This window comes from Microtus pennsylvanicus, chromosome 20 (genome assembly GCF_037038515.1).
Source record: "Microtus pennsylvanicus isolate mMicPen1 chromosome 20, mMicPen1.hap1, whole genome shotgun sequence".
Classification (NCBI taxonomy): Eukaryota; Metazoa; Chordata; class Mammalia; order Rodentia; family Cricetidae; genus Microtus; species Microtus pennsylvanicus.
Window position 1 is genome coordinate 29,431,150 of NC_134598.1, and position 19,924 is coordinate 29,451,073.

At 47.3% G+C, this 19,924-nt stretch overlaps 1 protein-coding gene across 2 annotated transcripts in view; it reads left to right on the forward strand.

The window, feature by feature from the left end:
• The window catches only part of Plxnc1 (plexin C1), a 148,993-nt gene that overhangs the window by 117,478 nt on the left and 11,591 nt on the right, over positions 1–19,924 (forward strand). For both annotated transcript variants that reach the window (XM_075954505.1, XM_075954506.1), the window contains exons 22-23: positions 9,967–10,144; positions 12,437–12,540. In XM_075954505.1, the coding sequence (XP_075810620.1) occupies positions 9,967–10,144; positions 12,437–12,540 (282 nt within the window). The remainder of the gene's footprint in view (positions 1–9,966; positions 10,145–12,436; positions 12,541–19,924) is intronic.

The following is a 19,924-nucleotide window of genomic DNA, read 5'->3' on the forward strand; positions in this document are numbered from 1 at the left end:
CCTGTGGTCTTTACTGCTTCTTGGCCACCAAGCCCAAAGCAGCATGTGGCCCTCAGTGGCAGCAGGCTAGGAAGGTGTCCTGGGCTTTCCAGAACTAGGAATTCAATCCACCTCTTCCCCATGGAAATCATCCAGTCGTGCCAGGTGAGGCTGTTAGAACAGAAAACAGCCCTTCCAGGGTTCCCCAAAGAGAAATGCTCACCAGGGAATGGAGATTTGGGGGATCCAGCAAGATTTCTTCTTGTGAAACATTGCACCAGGCAGGGAGGAGCCAAGAAGAGTTGGGACTGTGGTGGGGAAAGGGGGAGGGAGTCAGCTGCCCTGAAAAAAAAAAAAAAAGAAACTTTTGAGGTTGGAGTCTTTTTCCAGCACTTTACATCTGAGCGCGTTCTCCCCCTTCCCGTTAGGAAACATTATTTATTTCACAGTCAATTAAGACCACGTGTTTCTGGTTTGTTAGCACTCAACTCATCGTCAAAATGTTACTTGATGTTGAAGAAATTCATGCCGACTCTTTGAGTTTCTCCCCCTTTTATAGCCTCTGGGGGAAATGCAATGGAAAATTAAATCTATGCTCTGTCCTTCTCCGATTCCTGCGCGGTGGAGAGAGCGGAGCCTGGCAGAGAGAGGTGGGCCCTCTCCTGGAGCCTTCGTCTTTAAGGATGATTTTTCTAATGCCTTTCTTTCCTTGGACCTTTTCCAACCACCGTTTCATGGTGGCTGATGATACCAGGAGTCAGAGAGAAGGCGCATGATCTAGTCTAAGCTTGTGTGACAAAAATGTTACCAGAAGGTCAATATAAAAAATTTAAGGTTTTTCATTTCCTTTCATACAAGTTCTCCCAGCCTGAACCATTCTCAGTTTCCCCTTCTTGATGCCCTTCCTCCCTGTCCCCACATCCCTTCCTCCCGCCCTCCCAGGCTGGTAGCTCACAAAGCTTCACTTTGCTAAATTTGCCTGAGGTGGTTTATGTAATTGAAAACCAAGGTGTGGTGAACAAGTTGGTGTGTGTGTGTGTGTGTGTGTGTGTGTGTGTGTGTGTGTGTGTAAATTCTATCAAGGACAATCAGAAAGCTCTAGAACAGTCACACGAACAACTTGAAATAGCAAAAATCAGTGCCATGGCAGGGCCTGGTTGAGAAGAAGCCCATTTGGATTCACGCTCAGAAACAGCCTCACACAACAAACTATGAGTTAGGTTTCACACCTCCTAGGTTAGGATGCTTCCTCTCTGAGGTGTGTAGGGTGTTTTCTAGAACATAAAACCATGCTGCCAGGGTTTTTTTTTTATTTGAAATCATTATACTAACAAATCATTCTGAGAAGTCAGATTTTGTTCATCATGTCTTGAGAGGATAATGCTCCGACTTGCCTAAGCAAAGGCCTGCAAAGTCACTCTGACACTAGCACCTGGAGCCCCAGGCTGGCATCTGACAAGTCAGATGACCCCAATCTCAGCTCCCTCCCTCCCTCCCCCCCCTGATGCTTCTGGGGAGGGCTTGTCTCCACACACCACCCTAGACTTCCTTTCATATGTAGGGGCTTCGGGTAGGAGACGGCTGGACAAGCACGATGACCTGAGTTCGGGTCTCCAATACCCATGTTAAAATGAGTCACTGAGGCACACCTGTAGCCCCAGTGCTAGGGGAGGGGGCGGGCAGTTCCTGGAGGCTTTGCTATAGCTCCGGGTTCAGCGAAGACACTGTGGAGCATTGGTTCAGAAAGACTGCATGTTGGCAGGGTGTCTCAGCAGGTAAAGGGGCTTGCTGCCAAGCCTGGCAACCTGAGTTCCCTTCTAGGCACCCACGTTGTAGAAGGAAGGAGAGAACTTGTCCCCACAAGTCACCCTGTACCTGCTACACTCACACAGACGTTAGTAAACAAATGTAATTTAAGTTCAGAGTCATCCACAGCTACTTGAGAAGTTTCAGGCCAGGGTAGGCTACATGAGACCCCGTGTGAAAGGAAAAGAGAAGACCGCACACGCCCTCACACGCCACCCGTGAGTTCAGGGTTGACAGCCAGAGTGGAGTAAGACCTATTGATCCTGTTTTCCTCCACTGCAAAATTGAAAGCTTGCGATGCAGCGTTGGCTGCTAAGTGCCTGGCCCTCGCCCACACTCCTGCATGTCAGGAGCATGGTTACACAGCAGAGGGCCTGTTCCAGGAAAGTGTACCAACTGGGAGGAAGGGACATTTGCCTCCGTTTCCAGAGGAGATGAGAAAAACCAATAACTCGTAACAGGCGTGCTGAATTAGCAGGAGGAGTTTGACTTGTAATCAAAGTTAAGCAAGAAGAAATGGTTTTTTGAACTCTTAAACCCAGGAAATGAGCATGCCAGTCTGCTGTATCAGAGAGATAGCATCTTGGCACCCTGGGAAAGTGCGCCGACAAACACATTATTACACTCATTCTCATATCGGTACGAAAGTCTTTAAGATTATTAGAAATTCTTGACAAAGCTCGGGGACGCGCCTGCAGAGACATTAATATGACTTTTGGGATTTGTGGAAGGTTTCCGCCAGCCGATGCCAAGTCGGCCTTCTCCCCAGTGGTCACCATTCGGGGACGCCGCGTGTTGAATACAACATTCCATATCTCACCCAACTCTGGCTATCCCCAGCAGGAGCTTCTGGGCGCTCCTTACCTCTCTCAGGCCCCTTCGGTTCCATTTAGCTTGTCCTTGCAGAAGATCCGTTATCCCCGCAATTAAACAACCCACTGTCCCGATTAAGTCATTCTCTGTTCCTTCAATTACATCCCATTGTTCATTAAGTCCTGATGTTTGCACTTCAGCAATCTTGTTTTTAATACTCCTAGCATTTGTGGAGAAACAGTGAAGTTAATTAACAATCCTTTAGCTCTTTTTTTCCTTTTTCCTTCTACCATAGTGCAAATCATTTTTGAGATAATACTGAAACCATTACTAGCTTTGTAGTTAGCTCCCTGACCAAAGAGTGAAACCATTTTTTATAATTGTGTTAGGTAAGTCATTCCCTAGTTGACAGCAAGCTGTGGAAGATGAAAAATTAACTTGAAATAGGTGTCTTCAATGGCTTCTGTCTTCCTTTCTCCTCACACTTATAATCTTGGACTTAGAAAAATAATTTCATTATCTCAGCACAAAAGTACTTAATTTTCTTCTCTGTGGTTCAAATTAAGTATTCTTTCATTGTTAGAGTCTTTATTTATATTTATACCTTTTACAAAACGGAAGCTTTGACAATGGCCATACCTTTCTGTCCACATTTTTATCTCATCTGATCTTGGAAGTTAAGGAGTCGGGCCTGGCTACCGTCCAGGTGGGAGGGTGGTATCACAAGTGATGGTGGAAATGAAAATAATTTTCTAGGTTTGTCTTTTTGGAATGGTCATTTTCCCTTTAAAGATAGTGTTAAATGCGGCAGCACTCGCTCATCCATCAGTCAACAGCCTCAGGCCAAATGATGCCCCTTAATCGTTTTTATGAATAAAGATTTATTGGGACACAGATCTGTGTGTTCACTTCTGTATTATGTCTGGTTGGCTCTCTGCTATAATGGCAGTGTTGACTAGCTGCACCAGAGACCTATGAACCTGAAGGCCTTAAATATTTTCTACCTGATCCTCTATGGAAAGTTTGACAGCTCTTAAGCTGACACTTGACAGAGGGGACAAAAAAAAAATCTAGACTCTTCCCTCTAACCTTGGAAAAGGCAAAGCCTTCTCGCTGTCCACAAATCTTTGCTAGCTCTGCTCCCTCCATCCTAGGACAGGCAAGTGTTCTATGTATAGAGAAACTGATCACAGAAACCAACTGGGGACCTTGTCCCCATCACTTTGTTTTGTTCCGTGCGGAAACAGCTCTCTTCCACTCCCCTCTGCCCACTGTTATTGCGTTAGGGGAGCGGAGTCCCAGCTGTGAGCTGTCCATCCTGGGTGGGACAAGAAGGAACTGGAAGGTGGGGGTGGTCGAGTGCAGGGGCAAGGAGTCGCCTGCCAAAGCCTGCTGGCTCCGGGGAAGCAAACTGTAGCTTTCTGAGTCTGGTGCAAGAAGACTTTTCTCTTGACTTTCATTTGGTCCTAAAGTGAAAGCAGAAATCGATTTTATAGGGTTCCTTGAATGAGAATAATTATTGCTCAAAGACCTTTTATGATGAAGTTGCTGGTTTGTAATAAATTCCTTTATGATTACTTTGTAGGAATTATAAGGTGTCCCAGAAAAGATAACAGCCATATCCAGCCATTGTTAGCCAAGGATATGCCAGAGGAGCCAACTAGGTGGCATTATAGTCCTCCCCGGGGCAATGCTCTCTCCAGGTTCAGTTTATCCCAGTCTCTAAGAACGTTCTCTCTCTGTCTGTCTCTGTCTCCTTGGTTCCTTAACCTGGGGCGAGCCACTAGCCAAAGAAGAAATCAACTATTACCCCTATGTATCATGGGGCTGGGATCAAAGAGGGAGGGGTTTGGGCTCTGGCAATCCTGAGTGTGAATCTGATCTCAGCCCCTTACCGGAAGTGTGACTTGGGCAAAGTCACTGCCTCCCAACCTAATTGTTCATCTATGAACAGTTGGCGATAAGAAACCTACCCTTGTACATGTGTTGAAGCTGGAAAATCATGTGTGTAGCCCATCTGGCTACAGAGGAAGGGGCCATCCTTTGTGACATTTTCTTGTCACCTTTGAGGCACTCTGAAGAGAAAGTCTCTTCTGCAGTCCTTCCCAGTGGTTATGTATTGATGGGGGAGGCGGGGAAATCTGTCATCACGAGAAGCACATCTGAAATGCCCATGTGATGTGTTTGCCCTGGGCATGGACGGCCAATGGCAGATAAGACCCTGAGAGGCAGGTGCGGACAGAGATGACAGACTGGCACAGCTACAGCTACCCAGAAGAGGCTGGCCTGAGGCTTGTTAGGGAAAGACCAGCCCTTTCCATCGGGTCCTTTCCCAGACACCCTGACTGTGAGTCCCCAGGTGGCCTTGTCTGCCGGACGGCTTCCTCCTGTACACAGCTACTCGGAGGCAGCGCAGTTGTGTAGGGCAGAGGTCCAGATGCCCGAGATGGAGCAGCAGAGAGGCTGGTTTCTCCCCAGTGTGAGGTGTCAGGACGGGCAGCCCTGCTCTGGGATGCCCCCAGGTAACTTCTTGGACTGAGGTGTCTGCTTCCTCAGCCCTTGTCCACATTCCCCCAGCAGGACCTCAGCAGCGCCACACAAGAAAGGACAGATGGTCACCAGCTGTCTTCCAAGGAAGTTTTCCCAAGGGGTGCCACACAGCACATCCATTTAAAGCCATTGGCCAGGGTTTGGTCACGTGGCCACACCCAGCAGCGGAGGCAGGGCCATAAGCAGAGGCTCTGCAAGCCATGCACGGTGCTGCCCGAGCCACACAGGCTTCCGGACCATGCACTGTGTGCAGTCTGATGCCAAGCCTCCTCTAGCCCTGGTGTGTGGCCACGCGTTATCTACTGAAGGGGAACCTCAGCAGAGTAGAGCAGCTGCCCTCTTCAAGAGCCCCACGACTGGCCTCCTGGCGTTCAGTGGGAGTCTGGACACAGGCAAGTGTGTCCCTACCAGATCTGTAATCTGGGACAGGACTCCAGACCTCTCTCTCTCTCCCATCTCCATCTGTTAAACACGGCTAATAATAGTCCCCACCTCACAGACTTGTGAGGCTTCGATGAAATTAGCAGATTCATTGCTGGGCTGTGGTACATATTCGATAAGTGCTGGCTATTGTTATTATTATTAGAAACCCCAAGCGCGTTCTTATTATTAGAAGCTCCAAAGAGTGTTCTCATCACTCTTTCTCCTAAAAATAGGGCAGGGCTTCTTCCTCAGCAGCACGTGGTGGGGAAGGCAGGAGTGGATTGTGATGCTCCACCCTCTCCCATCCTAAGGAAGTGGGATTCTTCCTCTCCGCTCCCTGACCTGGTAGCCTGACTTATGATTAAAGCTTGCTGCTTACCAATCTGCTAAGTGTGGTACCTGAGGGTCTTCATGCCCAGAGGCCTCTCTCACCTCCATCATGGGCTCCTTTCCAAACCTAGTTCATAATGCCACCTCCTCCATGCAGCCTCCCCTGAGTTCTCTCCCGGAATGCCCCTCTCGAAATAGAACTCTACAGATACCCCGTTTCCTCACACATAGTCCAGGATGTCTAAAAGAACAGAATTGATTATTAAAGATTATTATTAATAGATTAATTAAAAGATTACCTAAATATATCTTAAAAGATTAATTAAATGGCTTATTTGCCGTAGTCTGGGTAATCCAACAGCAGCTGTTCTCATACTGTAGAGGCTTAGCTCTCGAGTAAGCTACTCGGTTTACGAGGCTGGTTGTCTCAGCAGTCCCCATCTGGCGCTAAGGGCGGGGGGGGGGGGGGGTTTGGAAAGCCAGTGGTCTTCAGTGTGCATTGGGAGCCAGAAGACACTGAGTTCCAGTACCAGCAAGGGGATGTAGCTGTGGCGGCAGCCGAGCTGATGAAGTCAGCAATAGACATAAAGGGAGTACGGCAAAAATCAAAGTCGTTTCCTCAGACCTCCTTTATGGAGGCTCTAACCTGAAGTTCCTCTTGGGCATTCCCGGAAGTCTCTCTCTAGTTGATTCCGGATCCAGTCAGGTTGGCAGTCAAGCTGAAGTATCACATGCCAGACCAGGTCTCAGAACTTGGGTGTGTCTCACAGTTAGCCTAGTCTGCTAGTGCTTCCCATGAAGGTTTGCCCTGGGGTGAACACCATCGTCTACGATACCCTATACTAATTGATACAACATAAATGTGTCTGTGAATGAATCTGGCTACCATAAAATTGGCAGAGCGGCACTCATTGGGGTATGTTACGCTTCATGTTGGAGAATGTGGGATCGATGGGACCTGAGAAGTCTAGAGGGGCAGAGGTGTGTCTCTGAGCAGACTGGAGGTGGCTAGTCTCCACTCCTAAGGGACAGTCACATGACTAGCCATCTTCAACAGAGCCCAGGGTCACCCTCTCTGGGCTTCCTTGGCCCTGACCTTGCGCTCACTGGATGGCTGCCGTACCTCCCCCTTTTTCTGTTGGGCTAAGAGAATCTTTACTTTCTGTGTCCTTGTCCAGAGCTTAGTCCCGCTCCCTGGTGGAGGAGGAGAGAGAGCTGCCGCTGGTGGCCTTCCTCTACCCTAGCTGGGCTCTTTGCTGGTCATCAAAGAGGCTGCGTGGCTGTTGGTGAGACACGAACCTCACTCGGTACCTCAGCTTTGCTAATAGTTTATGACAAGGAAGGGAAGCTGCAGGGCTAACGGAGGGGACTCATCTTCAGAGAGGGGACAGGGCGTGCTTCAAAGAGCTTTGGCCTTTTGTGGTGACCTATAGATCCTATAGAACTGGATCAGGCCGAATGGTCACAGCCTTCCATGCTTCTGCCCTGCAGGCAAGGAATTCTGTTTGTGTGTGTGTGTGTGTGTGTGTGTGTGTGTGTGTGTGTGTACGTGTGTACGTGGACACGTGTGTGTGTACGTGTGTGTGTACACGCGCTCACGCTCTCGCGCATGTTCGTATGTACTGAGGTGACAGGCATGTCTCCCATACCTGCTATGAGCAATCTGAGAACAGGTCCCAAGCAGTCCTCACCACCGAGAAGGGCACAGATGGGCTTGGCTCTGTGAGTCTCAACACGGAGGGGCTGCGCCGTAAATACATATCTTCTTGGGAGATGTTGCTATGAGGCAGGGGCCAAAGACAGACTCTGTCATGCCCACACTCCGAGCTGATGTGCCCCTCGCTCTTCTCTGGCAGAGTAGAGAGGCTCCCTGCTCTGGGTGGGAGTATTAGGACCTGGGTTAGCTCTGAGGGGCCTCTCCGCTCGCAGTGTAGGACACCGCTGTCTGAGCACTAAGAGTTACTGGCGTGAAAAATGAACACAAATCAATTTGTTTCTGGATTTACTCTCAGAATTCCCTGTGGACTCTGTAAAATGCCTTTTTACCTCTTTTCCACCCATCTAGCTGTGGAGGCAATGGGAGATTTACATTAGTTTACATGCAGTTAAGTTATTTTTTCCTTTTGGTTACTTTTTTTTAAGAACATTTATTGCCTATAAAGAGGTGTTATTGTCAAAGACAATGGTGCCCTTTAGGTAGCAACAAACTGTTATTTTGTAAATGCCAATAAAACTATTTCATGAGCCAGGAAGGTTGGAGCTCTGATTAAAGGGTGTTTTCCTTTCATTTTTATCTTGGAAGCCCCTGGGAAGTGGCTTTGACACCATCACTCCTGGCATGAAGAGCCATGAGTAAAGAAAGTGACCTGACCACAGGGACAGAATTTACTCCCAAGTGCCCTTCCCAACTTTCCTGTATGCTGGGGCTCTAGTTAAGGACTCTGCTTGTAGCTGGCCTAAGGAAAGGTTCCTGGAGGCTAGGAGGGGTTCCTGGACTACATTAGAGCCCCAGGAGGATGGATCGAAACTTAAGAGGGACATTCTAGCACAGTGAGCTGTGAGACCAGCTCAGCAGTCACTTAGAAGCTATGTCTCTAGAGGAATGAACTTAACCCCCTCTGTACCTACCTCAGTTTCCCCACTCTAGAGCGGGGATGGTAATAGCAACATAGCCTTGGCTTGGGGGTTAAAAGATTCAAAGAGGTATTTCTTAAGGCACCATTATCCTTGAATACTGCAGCACCCGGGAGTCCTCTATCTCCTTGACCTCTTGAAAGTATTAGAAGGCAGGTGCTGTAAAACATATTTTACTGTTTTTGCACTGCAGGGAATGGAATTCAGAGTTTCATGGGTGCTAGGCAAGATCTTGTCTATCTCTGACCTAGCTCCCCACCCCCATAGGCACTTCCGGCAACCCTACCCAATTCGCCATATTATCTGTGTTTTCTTCTTAAAATTTCTATTATAAACCTATTATGAAAACTTGCAAATAAACAAAATCCTACATGCCAAAATTAACCAGACCTAAGATGTGTACTGCTAAACGAGTTTCTATACAGTTAGAGCTGTTTTCCATTTCTTCCCAAACCCATGATTTTATCCTTTCATAGTCCCTCATAAGCCAGGCCCCAAACATGAGCAAACTGTGCATTTCCCACCGCACCCAAGCCCCCAACTCTCTGATAACGGCGCCAGAGAATCTGAATCGTGTGATGCTCGTACCAGATCCTCTCTGCTCACGGCTGAACCAGTCCTCCCCAAGGATCTGTGGCAGGAGAAACTTTTTGTTTTTTTAGATTTGTGTATTTGTTCTTCCGGAGTAAACCTGAAATTGCTCTTAGGTCATTTTTTGACATATTCCCTGGCTCCATCTTTTCTCACATACACAAAGACTTGCTTCTCCCATTAGTAGGATTTTGAGACTTTGCCGCGCAGGGAGAATGCTAACTGATACAACTTAAGCAACGGCACGGGGATGTAATTAATGTACGGACAATAGTGCAGGGTGGGGAGCTCAGTATTTTAATGAGGACTCAGAAACATCTGACTGCAGATGTTGAGGGCGGAAGGGGAGACGGATGCTGCCATAATTAATGCTGCATATTAAAAAGTGACCTCCTTGGTGTGATCAATACAGGGGCCTCGTAACCTTCCCTGACACCTGGACCCTCACTTCTGGGACTCTGTGGTCCCGTTAATAAAAAAGATAATCACCAGTCTGAGCTCACTGGCGATGGAATCTTTCCAAGTCATTGTTTTTTTTAGGATGAAACTAAAAGTCACCATTATTTTGCAGAATTGTTATGCATGTACATATTTTCCTCTCCAATATATTTATTCAATGCTTGCTCCGTAATGAGTGTTTTAACTTTCTGTTTGCCTTTCCATTATCCCTGAAAAGAATGGATTATGGAGGAAAGATTAAAGTAGTATAATGCGATACGCCGTTCACTAATGCGCCGTCAGAGGTATTAGTGGGCCTCTGCCACGGTGTGTCTTTCATGAAGCCTTTCGGGTTGTAGTTACCTAATAGACTCCGAAACCTGATTGTTTGTATTCTTCCAGGCATTAAATGTCGTCTTTGAGAAAATCCCAGAAAACGAGAGTGCCGATGTCTGTCGGAATATTTCAGTCAATGTTCTCGACTGTGACACCATAGGCCAAGCCAAAGACAAGATTTTCCAGGCATTCCTAAGCAAAAATGGTTCTCCGTATGGACTTCAGCTCAACGAAATCGGTCTCGGTAAGGTTTCTTCCAGGCCCCTGAAAAGCACCCTCCTACCTTCTTTCTGCTTGGTGGCAATTATGTGGCCTCGGTTGTTCCCAGAGGGCATGTCTGGGGACCCAGGGACTCCTTGGCTCTCTTTCGTGCCTCTTGGTTCTTCCCACGAAGTGTAAGGCCCTTCCAAGATGCCATTTTGAAAATGCTGTATTTGTAAACCCATGTGATGGCCGACCCTGGGTGCCCTGCATCAGGAAGTACAGAAAGGTGTCGACCCTGTGCCCTCCCGATGTGTTGCGCTTCACGTTGGCATTTGATTTGTTTGTTGTGATACGGAGCTTGTCATTAGTGGGCGGCTCAGCCACAGGGTGTTAACTCCAGCCTGCTGGAAAGGTCATCTTCCTCCCTGCTAATCGCATCCTGTATGAAGTGTATCCTCTCCTCTCCCCCAACAACGAAGCAGCATCTGCTATGAATTCATTTGCAGGCTCTATTGGTATACTGCAAAGAAGAGCATATGTGTGTGCAAGCTCACAGGGCTCCGCTTCTCTCAAATGTTCAGCCACATCTTAAAGTTGAGCTCGGCGCAGCCCTCCCAAGGGACTGCTGTGGGATTTCAGAGCAGATAATAGGACAGGAAAGAAGAGCAGACTCTCGTGGCAGTGACAGACAGCATAACAAGGTTCATCTCCTCTCCGCGTACAGTTGTAGGCCTCCACTAAGCAGGCAATTAAAATCCTCCCCCACCAATCAAACCTCCTGCTAAAACCATTGAGAAAAGCCTGGAGGCAGGCCTGGGAAATTTGGGGGAGGCCATGCAAATGCGTAGCAATGTCAATGCCGGCTTCAAAGAAAGCAGACTGCTTAGGTGCTGCTCTGCAGCTCTGTCTGCAGCAGTGTTCCATTCCCTTGCACGGCCTGGAGGAGCTGGCGGTTGAAAGAGGCCTTAGCTCCTTTGCTTAGATGTAAGCAGAAGGGGAAGCCCCGTCTAGGAAACTGAAGCCTGATTCATCCCATCAACTAACTCGCCTTGAACCTTATCGTGCAAGTGTGTGGCTCTGACCACAAAGGACACGGGCACACCCAGCCTAATAACCACAGGAAAACGGTCCAGCAGCTCTATCTCCAACCACCGAAAAGTCCATAGCAGAGCCTGCAGGCCCTTCCTGGGTTTGTGCCAACCAGGTGTCCCTCCCCCAACCCCGAAGTTCCAGTTAAGAGTAGAATAAGCTGGTGGCATCATGTCCAGCAGGACAGAAAGCCTATATGCACAGAATGTCACCACCTAGGAACGGGACATAGCAGAGCCTGACCTAACTGGGAAAAGCCACTTGGGCTCTGTAGAAGCTGCTTTATGGGCTGCTACAGAGTCACTGTCATCAGGTTTGGGGGTTGACAGGCGGAGATGAGACAGGGTCTCAGTACTGTAGCTCTAGCTGACCTAGAACGACTACTGAGTCCAGGCTAACTTTGAACCTGTGATGATCCTCCTGCCTCAGCCTCCTGAATGCTGAGCTTGTAGGTATGAGCTATGAATTATATTTGGCCATCGCTAGATTTTAAAAAAAGTTTAATTACATTTTTATTTATCTTGTGTGTATGTGTATGAATGCACACACACATGTGGAAATAAAGACAGTGTGTGAGTGTTGGTGCCTGCCTTCTACCTAATGTGGGCCCTGGGAAGAGAACTTGGATCATCCTGTTTGGAGGCAAGTGCCTTTACTGACCGGGTTCTCTGCCCAGCCCCATTGCCATGTTTTTAAAAAGAGAAATCAAAAGTCCAGATTGTTTTGGGCAACCTCCAAATATTTAAATGTTCCTAGTGAGTTGCTATTAACGTAACAATTCATAAGACACGGCACAAATTCCAGAAAACATTTCTCTGTGGCTACCTTCTGTCTGTAGTGACTAGTGCCCTAGCTGGGTTGGTGTGTTGGTGTATAGTAACTCTGCAGGAAGCAAACAGAAGAGAGTTCACAGTGTGCATAGATATTGGTGATGTTGGAGGTAGTTTTGTTTTAAGGTTTCAGCCCCTCAGATGATGGGTGAGTCTACCTTCAGGGTCTCCACGTCCAGACTTGACTCAGCATAATGGTTCAGGAGCAGTTGTCTGAAATATTCTACCCCAAACATGAGCCCAAAGCTTTTTGTCTGGCTTGCTGTATCCACACTGTCCGACGAAACCCTGCACTTATTCAAGCTTATTTATTTACCAGGAGTATTTGTGAAAGGAACTAGGCAGCGCTTAACTGGTTTGCTTTTAACTGTGACTTGAGAAGGGAACCAAATACCTTTCCCCTTTTATTTCAGAGCTTCAAGTGGGAACACGACAGAAAGAACTTTTGGACATTGACAGTTCCTCTGTGATCCTTGAAGATGGAATAACCAAGCTGAACACCATTGGCCACTATGAGGTAGGTCCAAGAGGCAACCTCAGCACCTCTTTCTTTACCTGTAGTCCTCTTTGGATTGGATAACTTTAGTACTGGATTAGCCCTTAAAAACAAAACAAAACAAAACAAAAACCCCCAAGACTCCCTATTTCTGAATGTTTTGCAGTTTTCTTGTTTCTAGGACACAGTCTCTTCCCCTGCTCATTCAGAAGAGCCCATACATCTGTCTCTAGTGGTGTCCCCATCTCATGTCCCCTTCATCACAAGGCACGTTGTCATGCTGTCTGATTCTCCACCTTGCCATTTAGATCAGAAACTTTGCTATGGCAAGACTGCCTGGCCTTGTGCACTGTGTTCTTAGGGAAGCTGTGGGTGAGTTAGCATGTGTGCAAATCCCCATGGGGTGTCAAATGTGTCAACGTTGAGCAGAGTAGACCCCTCAGCCTCACCTCTCTCTACTGTGCTGACCTTGTGACCTTTTATGCAGCAGCCTTGTTCCAAAGATGTTCTGAATGTCCTTAATTGTTTGCCTTATCTTGTAACATGAGGGCCTGCTTGTTGGGGTTTCTGTCCTGCCCAGTTTCCACAGCTGTTTAGGTCCCAAAGAAATCACACAGAGGTCAATATTAATGATAAACTGATTGGCCCATTAGCTCAGGCTTTGTATTAGTTCTTATAATGTATATTAGCCCATTATTATAGTATATGTTAACCACATGGCTTGGTACCTTTTTCAGTGGGCAGGTCACATCTTCCTTCTTCAGTGTCTGGACAGGACTGCGGAGGAATGGGCTTCCTCCCTCCCAGAATTCTCCTGTTCTCATTGCCCCATCTCTATGTCCTGTCTTGTTGTCCCGCCTATACTTCCTGCCTGGCTACTGGCCAATTAGCATTTATTTAAAACATAATTGACAGAATACAGAATTGTCCCACACCATTATCTGAATGTCCTATTCAGCGATGGCTCCTTCAGCCCTGTGACTCTCGTGCTGAGTGAATGCTGAAATCAGTGAAGGGTACATACAACGTCTCAAAAACCTGAGTGCCAGAGAAGCCTGTATGTGCAAGACAGGAGGCAGGGAAATTCCTGAAACCAGACACCGGGATCCATCACTGTTGAATGTCTGTCTGGTGCTAAGAACCGGGGCTGCAGGAAGAGGAATGAAGTCCAGGCTGCTGTACTCAAGGAGCCTACCTCTGTTTCACCTTCTCCATGACCGTATGGCATTGAGTGGGACCCTGAGGAGTGGGTGGCCACTGACGACCCTCACTAGGGACAGGCAGGACAGGTCATTCCAGCAGAGAAAACAGCACACAGATGTCTGCATGGCACAGGTGGTCTGTCAGGAGAGCTAGGACATCACTCTTCCTTGAGACATGGGCGTCCTAGACACCTATCTGCTTAAGGATGATAATGAAATTAATCTGGCCTGTAGTCACTTCCTGTCCTGATGATTTATTGGCCTCATAGCCCGGTGTTGCTGCCTGGTGGTAATAAATGACAAGACTGGGACATAAGGGCTTAACGGATTCTGCTTATGTTTAAAAAGATAAGGCACGAGTGAATGAATGCAGAGAGCGCGAAGGAGCCAGGGAGGTCAGCCGGCCATGCACCCCAAAATCCTGGGTTCCTATGGACTGAGCTGAAGGAAAGTGTCCGCCCTGCCTTCAGTTGCCTTGGTGCGCACTCAATTTGAATAGCACCTCTACAGATTTGAAATCTGGGATAATTTGAGAGGGCTGGGCCGCTGTTTGCTTTTGCCCTTTCGTTAAAGAAAACCATTTTCAAGTACTTTGCTTTTCCCTCCAAGAGACAAGATGCTAATTATCACTCTTATTCATTTAGTAAAGCACCCTAGTTTGAGTCACTGTATGTGCTTGAAAGGGGAAAAAACTATATTTCATTAAAAATAGGGTCTAATTCGGAGTTCTAAGTGATTCAGACTTACCTCCCCCCAATTAGTCCAAATTAGTTCGGCTTTAAAGTTAATCGTCAGTGACGGCCAGTCCCTCCTCCTGTCTAAACAGAGTCTCTGCTGCTGGAGTATAAGGCCCAGCTTCTTCCACTTCATTTTGTGGGGGGAGCAATGAGGTGTAGCAGATCTCTGCTGGACACCAGGGTACTAGAGGGGTCAGAATGTATAGAATGTAGGTTGGATGCTGTCTCCAGAGCCCCAGTGATGGTGCTATCAACCTACGGAGTGGTTTCCAATCCAACTCCCAGCATTTTTGACAATTGCCTTCTATGGCAGCTGGAGTGGCAGTCGGCGCCCAGCCTTGTCCACAGGGCTGGCTCTGTCCAGGGTCGTCATAGCCTGATGCTTTTAGACCAGGATTGCCTCTCTCAGTTCCCATCAGATGTGCAGAGAGGACAGCAAATTTCTGCTCTTGTGTCGTTCCAGCTTGTGCAGCAAGGGGTTATGTGAGCCAATGTCTTTATAAACACACGGAACCAGCGCCATCCTTCTCTCTATAATTAAACCCTCACAGACATTCCCCTATCTGCCTGAGGCTCGGGGGGTGGGGGTTGCTACGAAGGGGATCCTGCTAGTAGAGACAGGGTAGACTGTGGAGGCGAGCTTGCAGTCCAGGCTTCCTGCCTCTCTCCTTCGGCACACACAGTGACCTTTTGCTGAGCCACACTGTCACACCCTGCCATGGGGTGGCACAGTGGCTGAAAGGCAGGTGTTTTGTGGGGCAGGAAGTTTTCTCTACAGATCACACATCTTGTTCCGAGCTGTGAGTTCTGAGGAGGGAGAAAAGACAACCACTCAGTGGTTGAAGAACATTGGGTGCCAGTGCAGAAGTGGTCACTGATGACCCCAAATTGGCCATCCGGAAGTCATTTGTAGAGCTCGGAAATGTTTCAGATGATGTTGGGTAAGGTCAGTGGTCCTGGTCAGGTTTCATCTCTGCTCTTAAAGAAAGAGATTGGACTGCCTCGCAAAGTAACTTTAGGAGTTTGTCTATTTAGCCAACAGAGAAGTTGCTTCTGTACCACACAATGTCCGGGGGCTTTGCCCACAGTGGCTTCTTCGGTTCTCTTCACTATCCCATTAACGGAATGCCAGGTGGGGAGGGGTTCAGAAACTCGGCCATGCTCATTGAGCTTCTTTTGGTGCCCCAGGTCATCAGCTGATAAAAAGGAACTTCCCATCTAAACTGTGGTTCTGCTAAGGACGGTGGAATAAGGTTGTGTGGGGATTTCAGCCCTTCCCCCCCCCCCCCCGACCTTTAGGCTTCCTGGTTGAGCGTGGCGCCTCATCTATGAAATGGTCTGGTGGTTAGCAGTCTCTGCTGCCGACAGAAAAGGTTAACTTCTCTTGAGCCCCTGTGATGGATCTCATGGCCTATTGGACAAGGCTGTTCGGTGAAGAATGAGAGACATTCAGGAAGGTTTCCCTGAAGTAATTTGTATTGACCACTGTGCTTTTAGACTGTTTGCTTTACATAAGGAAAAGGGATCAAGTTTAGGTCACATTCATCATAATCCATAAAACTCTGAATTTCAAAAAACTGAGCCATGTTAGTTTCTAATAGTTGATCATTATTACCTATACAAGATAACAACTTTTTAAAAAAAAATCTTTTAAAGACAGGGATTCTCTGTGTAGCCTTGGCTGTCCTGAAACTCACTTGGTAGACCAGGCTGGCTTTGACCTCAAGAGATACACTTGCCTCTGCCTCCCAAGTGCTGGGATTGAAGGTGTACGCCACCACTACCTGACCAAATACCATTTTTATGAAGATTTACCTTTATTACTTATGCTTAGGTGCACGTGTGGCCAGAGAGGGATATGAGACACGCCCCCCCCCCACAGTTGGCGTCAGTGGCTGTGACCCAACTAGCCAAGGTGTTGTGAACCAAACTTGGGTCCTGTGCAAGAGCAAGCACTCTTAGCCACCAAGCCATACAACACTTTTATATGATTAAATATGTTTACATTTTGGCTCTAAAATTTATCTTTAGGGGATAATCTAAGCCTATGACATAAAGACAGCTTCCTGCCACCAAGATAGCTCACATTTATGCACAGATCTATTTTAGGAGTTTTTATTAGTTTTGGTTTTGATTGAGACAAGGTCTCACATAGCCCAAATTGGCTGCCAACTCCATATGTAACAGTTGAACTCTTGATCCTCCTGCTTCTCCTTACTGAGTGCTGGGATCAAACTTGGGACTTCATACCAGCTAGGCAAGTACTCTAATAGCTGAGCTAACATCCAGGTGTGGCTTTAAATTGTTGACATGTGTCCAGTTCATCCCTGTGTGGTCATAGCTTCTAATGCTGATGCCAAGTCACCTTCTAGCCCAGGCTGGCAACACTGGGGAAGGGGTGGCCTTGTCATAGTGCATTGTGGACCGCCGTAAGACTGGAGAGGATTTAATCTGAAATTGTCACGTCCACCTATTCTGCAGGTTCCTAATGCAGATCTATCTAGTAACATTAATCTCCCCTTGATTTAATTTGGTTTGCATCCCTAAAGTCAGGGCCCAGATGATGCTCCTTGCCTCACAGGAGGACAAGAAAATGGGTGTGGTACTCTGTGAGAAGTAGTTACAGCTCTTAGGACAGAACAAACAGCCACTGTGTTCTTAACCCTTTGGATCCCATGACACTTTTCAAAAAGGCATTTCTTGCCTTAACTTGGCAGCAGCTGACTTGAGAATAGAAAGCGGAAACCTGCTTCCCCCAAACATCTGCAAATGATTTTTCTGTCCATCTAATAGTGTTAGAGCATGACAGGGGGTCGAAATGTTCCAGCCCCAGAGCAGCTGTGAAAGTCAGAAATATGCTCACACACATCCAGCGCATCCACTAATAAAATGCTTTACACCAGCTCTTGGGAGATAATTCCAGAATAAAATCTCCTTGGTCCAAGCTACGTCTACACTATCTTAATGCCTGAGCACAGTGCCAGCAGCCGAGCGTTGCCAGCTCTCCAAAAGACATTTGAACCCTTGGCAGCGTTCCTTATCAAAAGGCCCATCCGTGGCATTTGTGATTATAGAGGAAGGGTGCTCGCTCTTGGCAAAACAAAGTGTCTGACAGTAGTGGAGTATTGGCTCAACACTCAGCAGGATCCATTTGGGATTCATTCTTTGACAATTACCCAGAATGAATCACCAGCTTCCTTTTATACAAGGATATTTATTGGCTTAAAATCAGTACATCCAGCTCTTGGTGTGTGCGTGGGGGTGGGGGGAGGTTGTGACTATGTTCACACATTCTTATAAGCGTGGTGTCTGAGTATTGCTTTGGGGATGCCTGCACAGGGCCTTTATTTTAATGGCATCAAATATGGAGGAGAATTGAAAAATCAGTCAGAAAACAATGCATGGCTGGAGGGAAAGAAGATGCCTGGTACTAACAGCAGCCAGGAGCTCAGGAAGTTAACACTTGGAGTCTAGCTAGCTCTGCCCAGATCCCCCCTCTTCCCACAAGATGTCCCGAACACTAGCAGTGGGAGGCCTCTAGCCTAAACTTAGCGGCTGGCTGGACACAGCTGGCTGGACAGCTGGCTCTTCCTCTGTGGGTGTCACCTGGAGGAGCTTGTGTTTATCCTGTGGTGCTTACCAGGGAGGCCTGGGCATTCTGATAACCACTGTGCAGCAATCCAGAGAGCAATTCTTAGATTATTTTTTTTTCCAAACTAGGGAAGGCCAGGTCCAAATTTCTATTAGAGCTTTACACTAGGGAGGAAAGTCTCTTAGCTGATGGGATTCAAAGTGACAGTCGCTCTGCAGGCCACAGCTGGCGAGAGGTGGGGTTTGTCCCCCGATTTGCTTCCTCTCCTCCGTCCTTTGTCTTACATTGTGGACCCGCCTTCAGAACCATTTATTCTTAAGAACCCCTGCTTGCCCCCCCCCCGCCTCTTTGCCTGTGTTTTCTTCTGCCTGAAGGGAACTTCTGCACTGGTCTTTTCCAAGGAGCCGCCTGGTTATGAGAGAAAGACCCTGAAGAGCGATTTGGCCCAGGGATCCTTCATTCTAAAAAGCCTCAAAGTGAGAGTCCTGAACTTCATCTCTAGAGAAAGCCAAACATGGACATGGTATTAGCATTTGTCTACTGACCTGTACATTTAAAACATGATACTTTTTTTTTTTGACAGAACTCTTCTGAGTTACAGTTTACGTTCCTCGAAGTTTGTTTGTTTAGAGTAAAGGATGTAGGTTGGTGATGAAATACTTGCCTGGCCAGCACAAAGCTCTGGGTTCAGCCTCCCAAACCAGGGTAAAACAAGCCAACAACTCCAAATCAACACAACCCACCTGTTTCAAATGTGGGACTCAAGCCGGGCAGTGGTGGTGCACGCCTTTAATCCTAGCACTCAGGAGGCAGAGGCAGGTGGATCTCTGTGAGTTCGAGTCCAGCCTGCAGCCTGGTTTACACAGAGAAACCTTGTCTTGAAAAACCAACCAAACCAACCAAACAAACAAATAGATAAGACATGAGACTCGCTGGTCTTAGGTCTACTCATAGTTGTATACCATCACAGTCTGACTATAGACTATTTCATCACCTTTAAGAGATACTCGTCACCTTTCAGTCTTCTCTACGATTCCCATTGAAAGAAACCACTAGCTGTCTATATAAATTTGCCTGTTCGGAACATTTTATATAAATGAGATCATACATGTGATCTTGTAGCTGGCTTGTTTCAATTGGCGTATTTGTAAAGTTAAACTGCACCACTGTGTGTATTAACATTTCCTACCATATGGCAGTTTTTGTGGTATATTCATATAACGGGCTATTACACGGTTATGAAAAGGGATGTACTACTAACAGGCACAGTGTATATTAAATTAACGTCATAGGCCTTATACCAACCCTCAAAAACATGCATTAAAAAATATCACACATACAAGTATGTAGTGTCCGAACCCAGTTGTCTGGATCTCAAGAACAGGTTAGTCAGTGGAAGAGGGCAGAGTCAGTTCCGTGAGGACAGGAGGCCGTTCTGAGGACCTTGAAAGGTTTCACACTATATGGTGCAGGTGGAGCTACTTCCATTTACACAAAATCCTCTCGATAGGAATGACCATAGTGACGCAAGCAGTAATCGTGCTGGCCAGAGTCATTTTAGAAGAGCGAACCCCAACTGAGGGACTACTCCCTACCAGAATAACCTGTAGGCAGGTCTGTAGGGCTTTTCTGAGATAGGGTCTCATTATGTAGCTCAGGCTGTCTTAGAACTCACCACGTAGACCAGGCTGGCCTCACAGATTTCTGACCCCCTCTGCCTCCAGAGTTCTGGGATTAGAGGCATGTGCCACTGTGGCTGACTTCTAGGGCATTTTCTTGATTGATGATTTATGCGGAAGGGCCCAGCTCACCGTGAGTGGTGCCAGTCCTAGACTGGGGTTCCTGGGCTCTGTAAGGAAGCAGGAGGAGCAAAC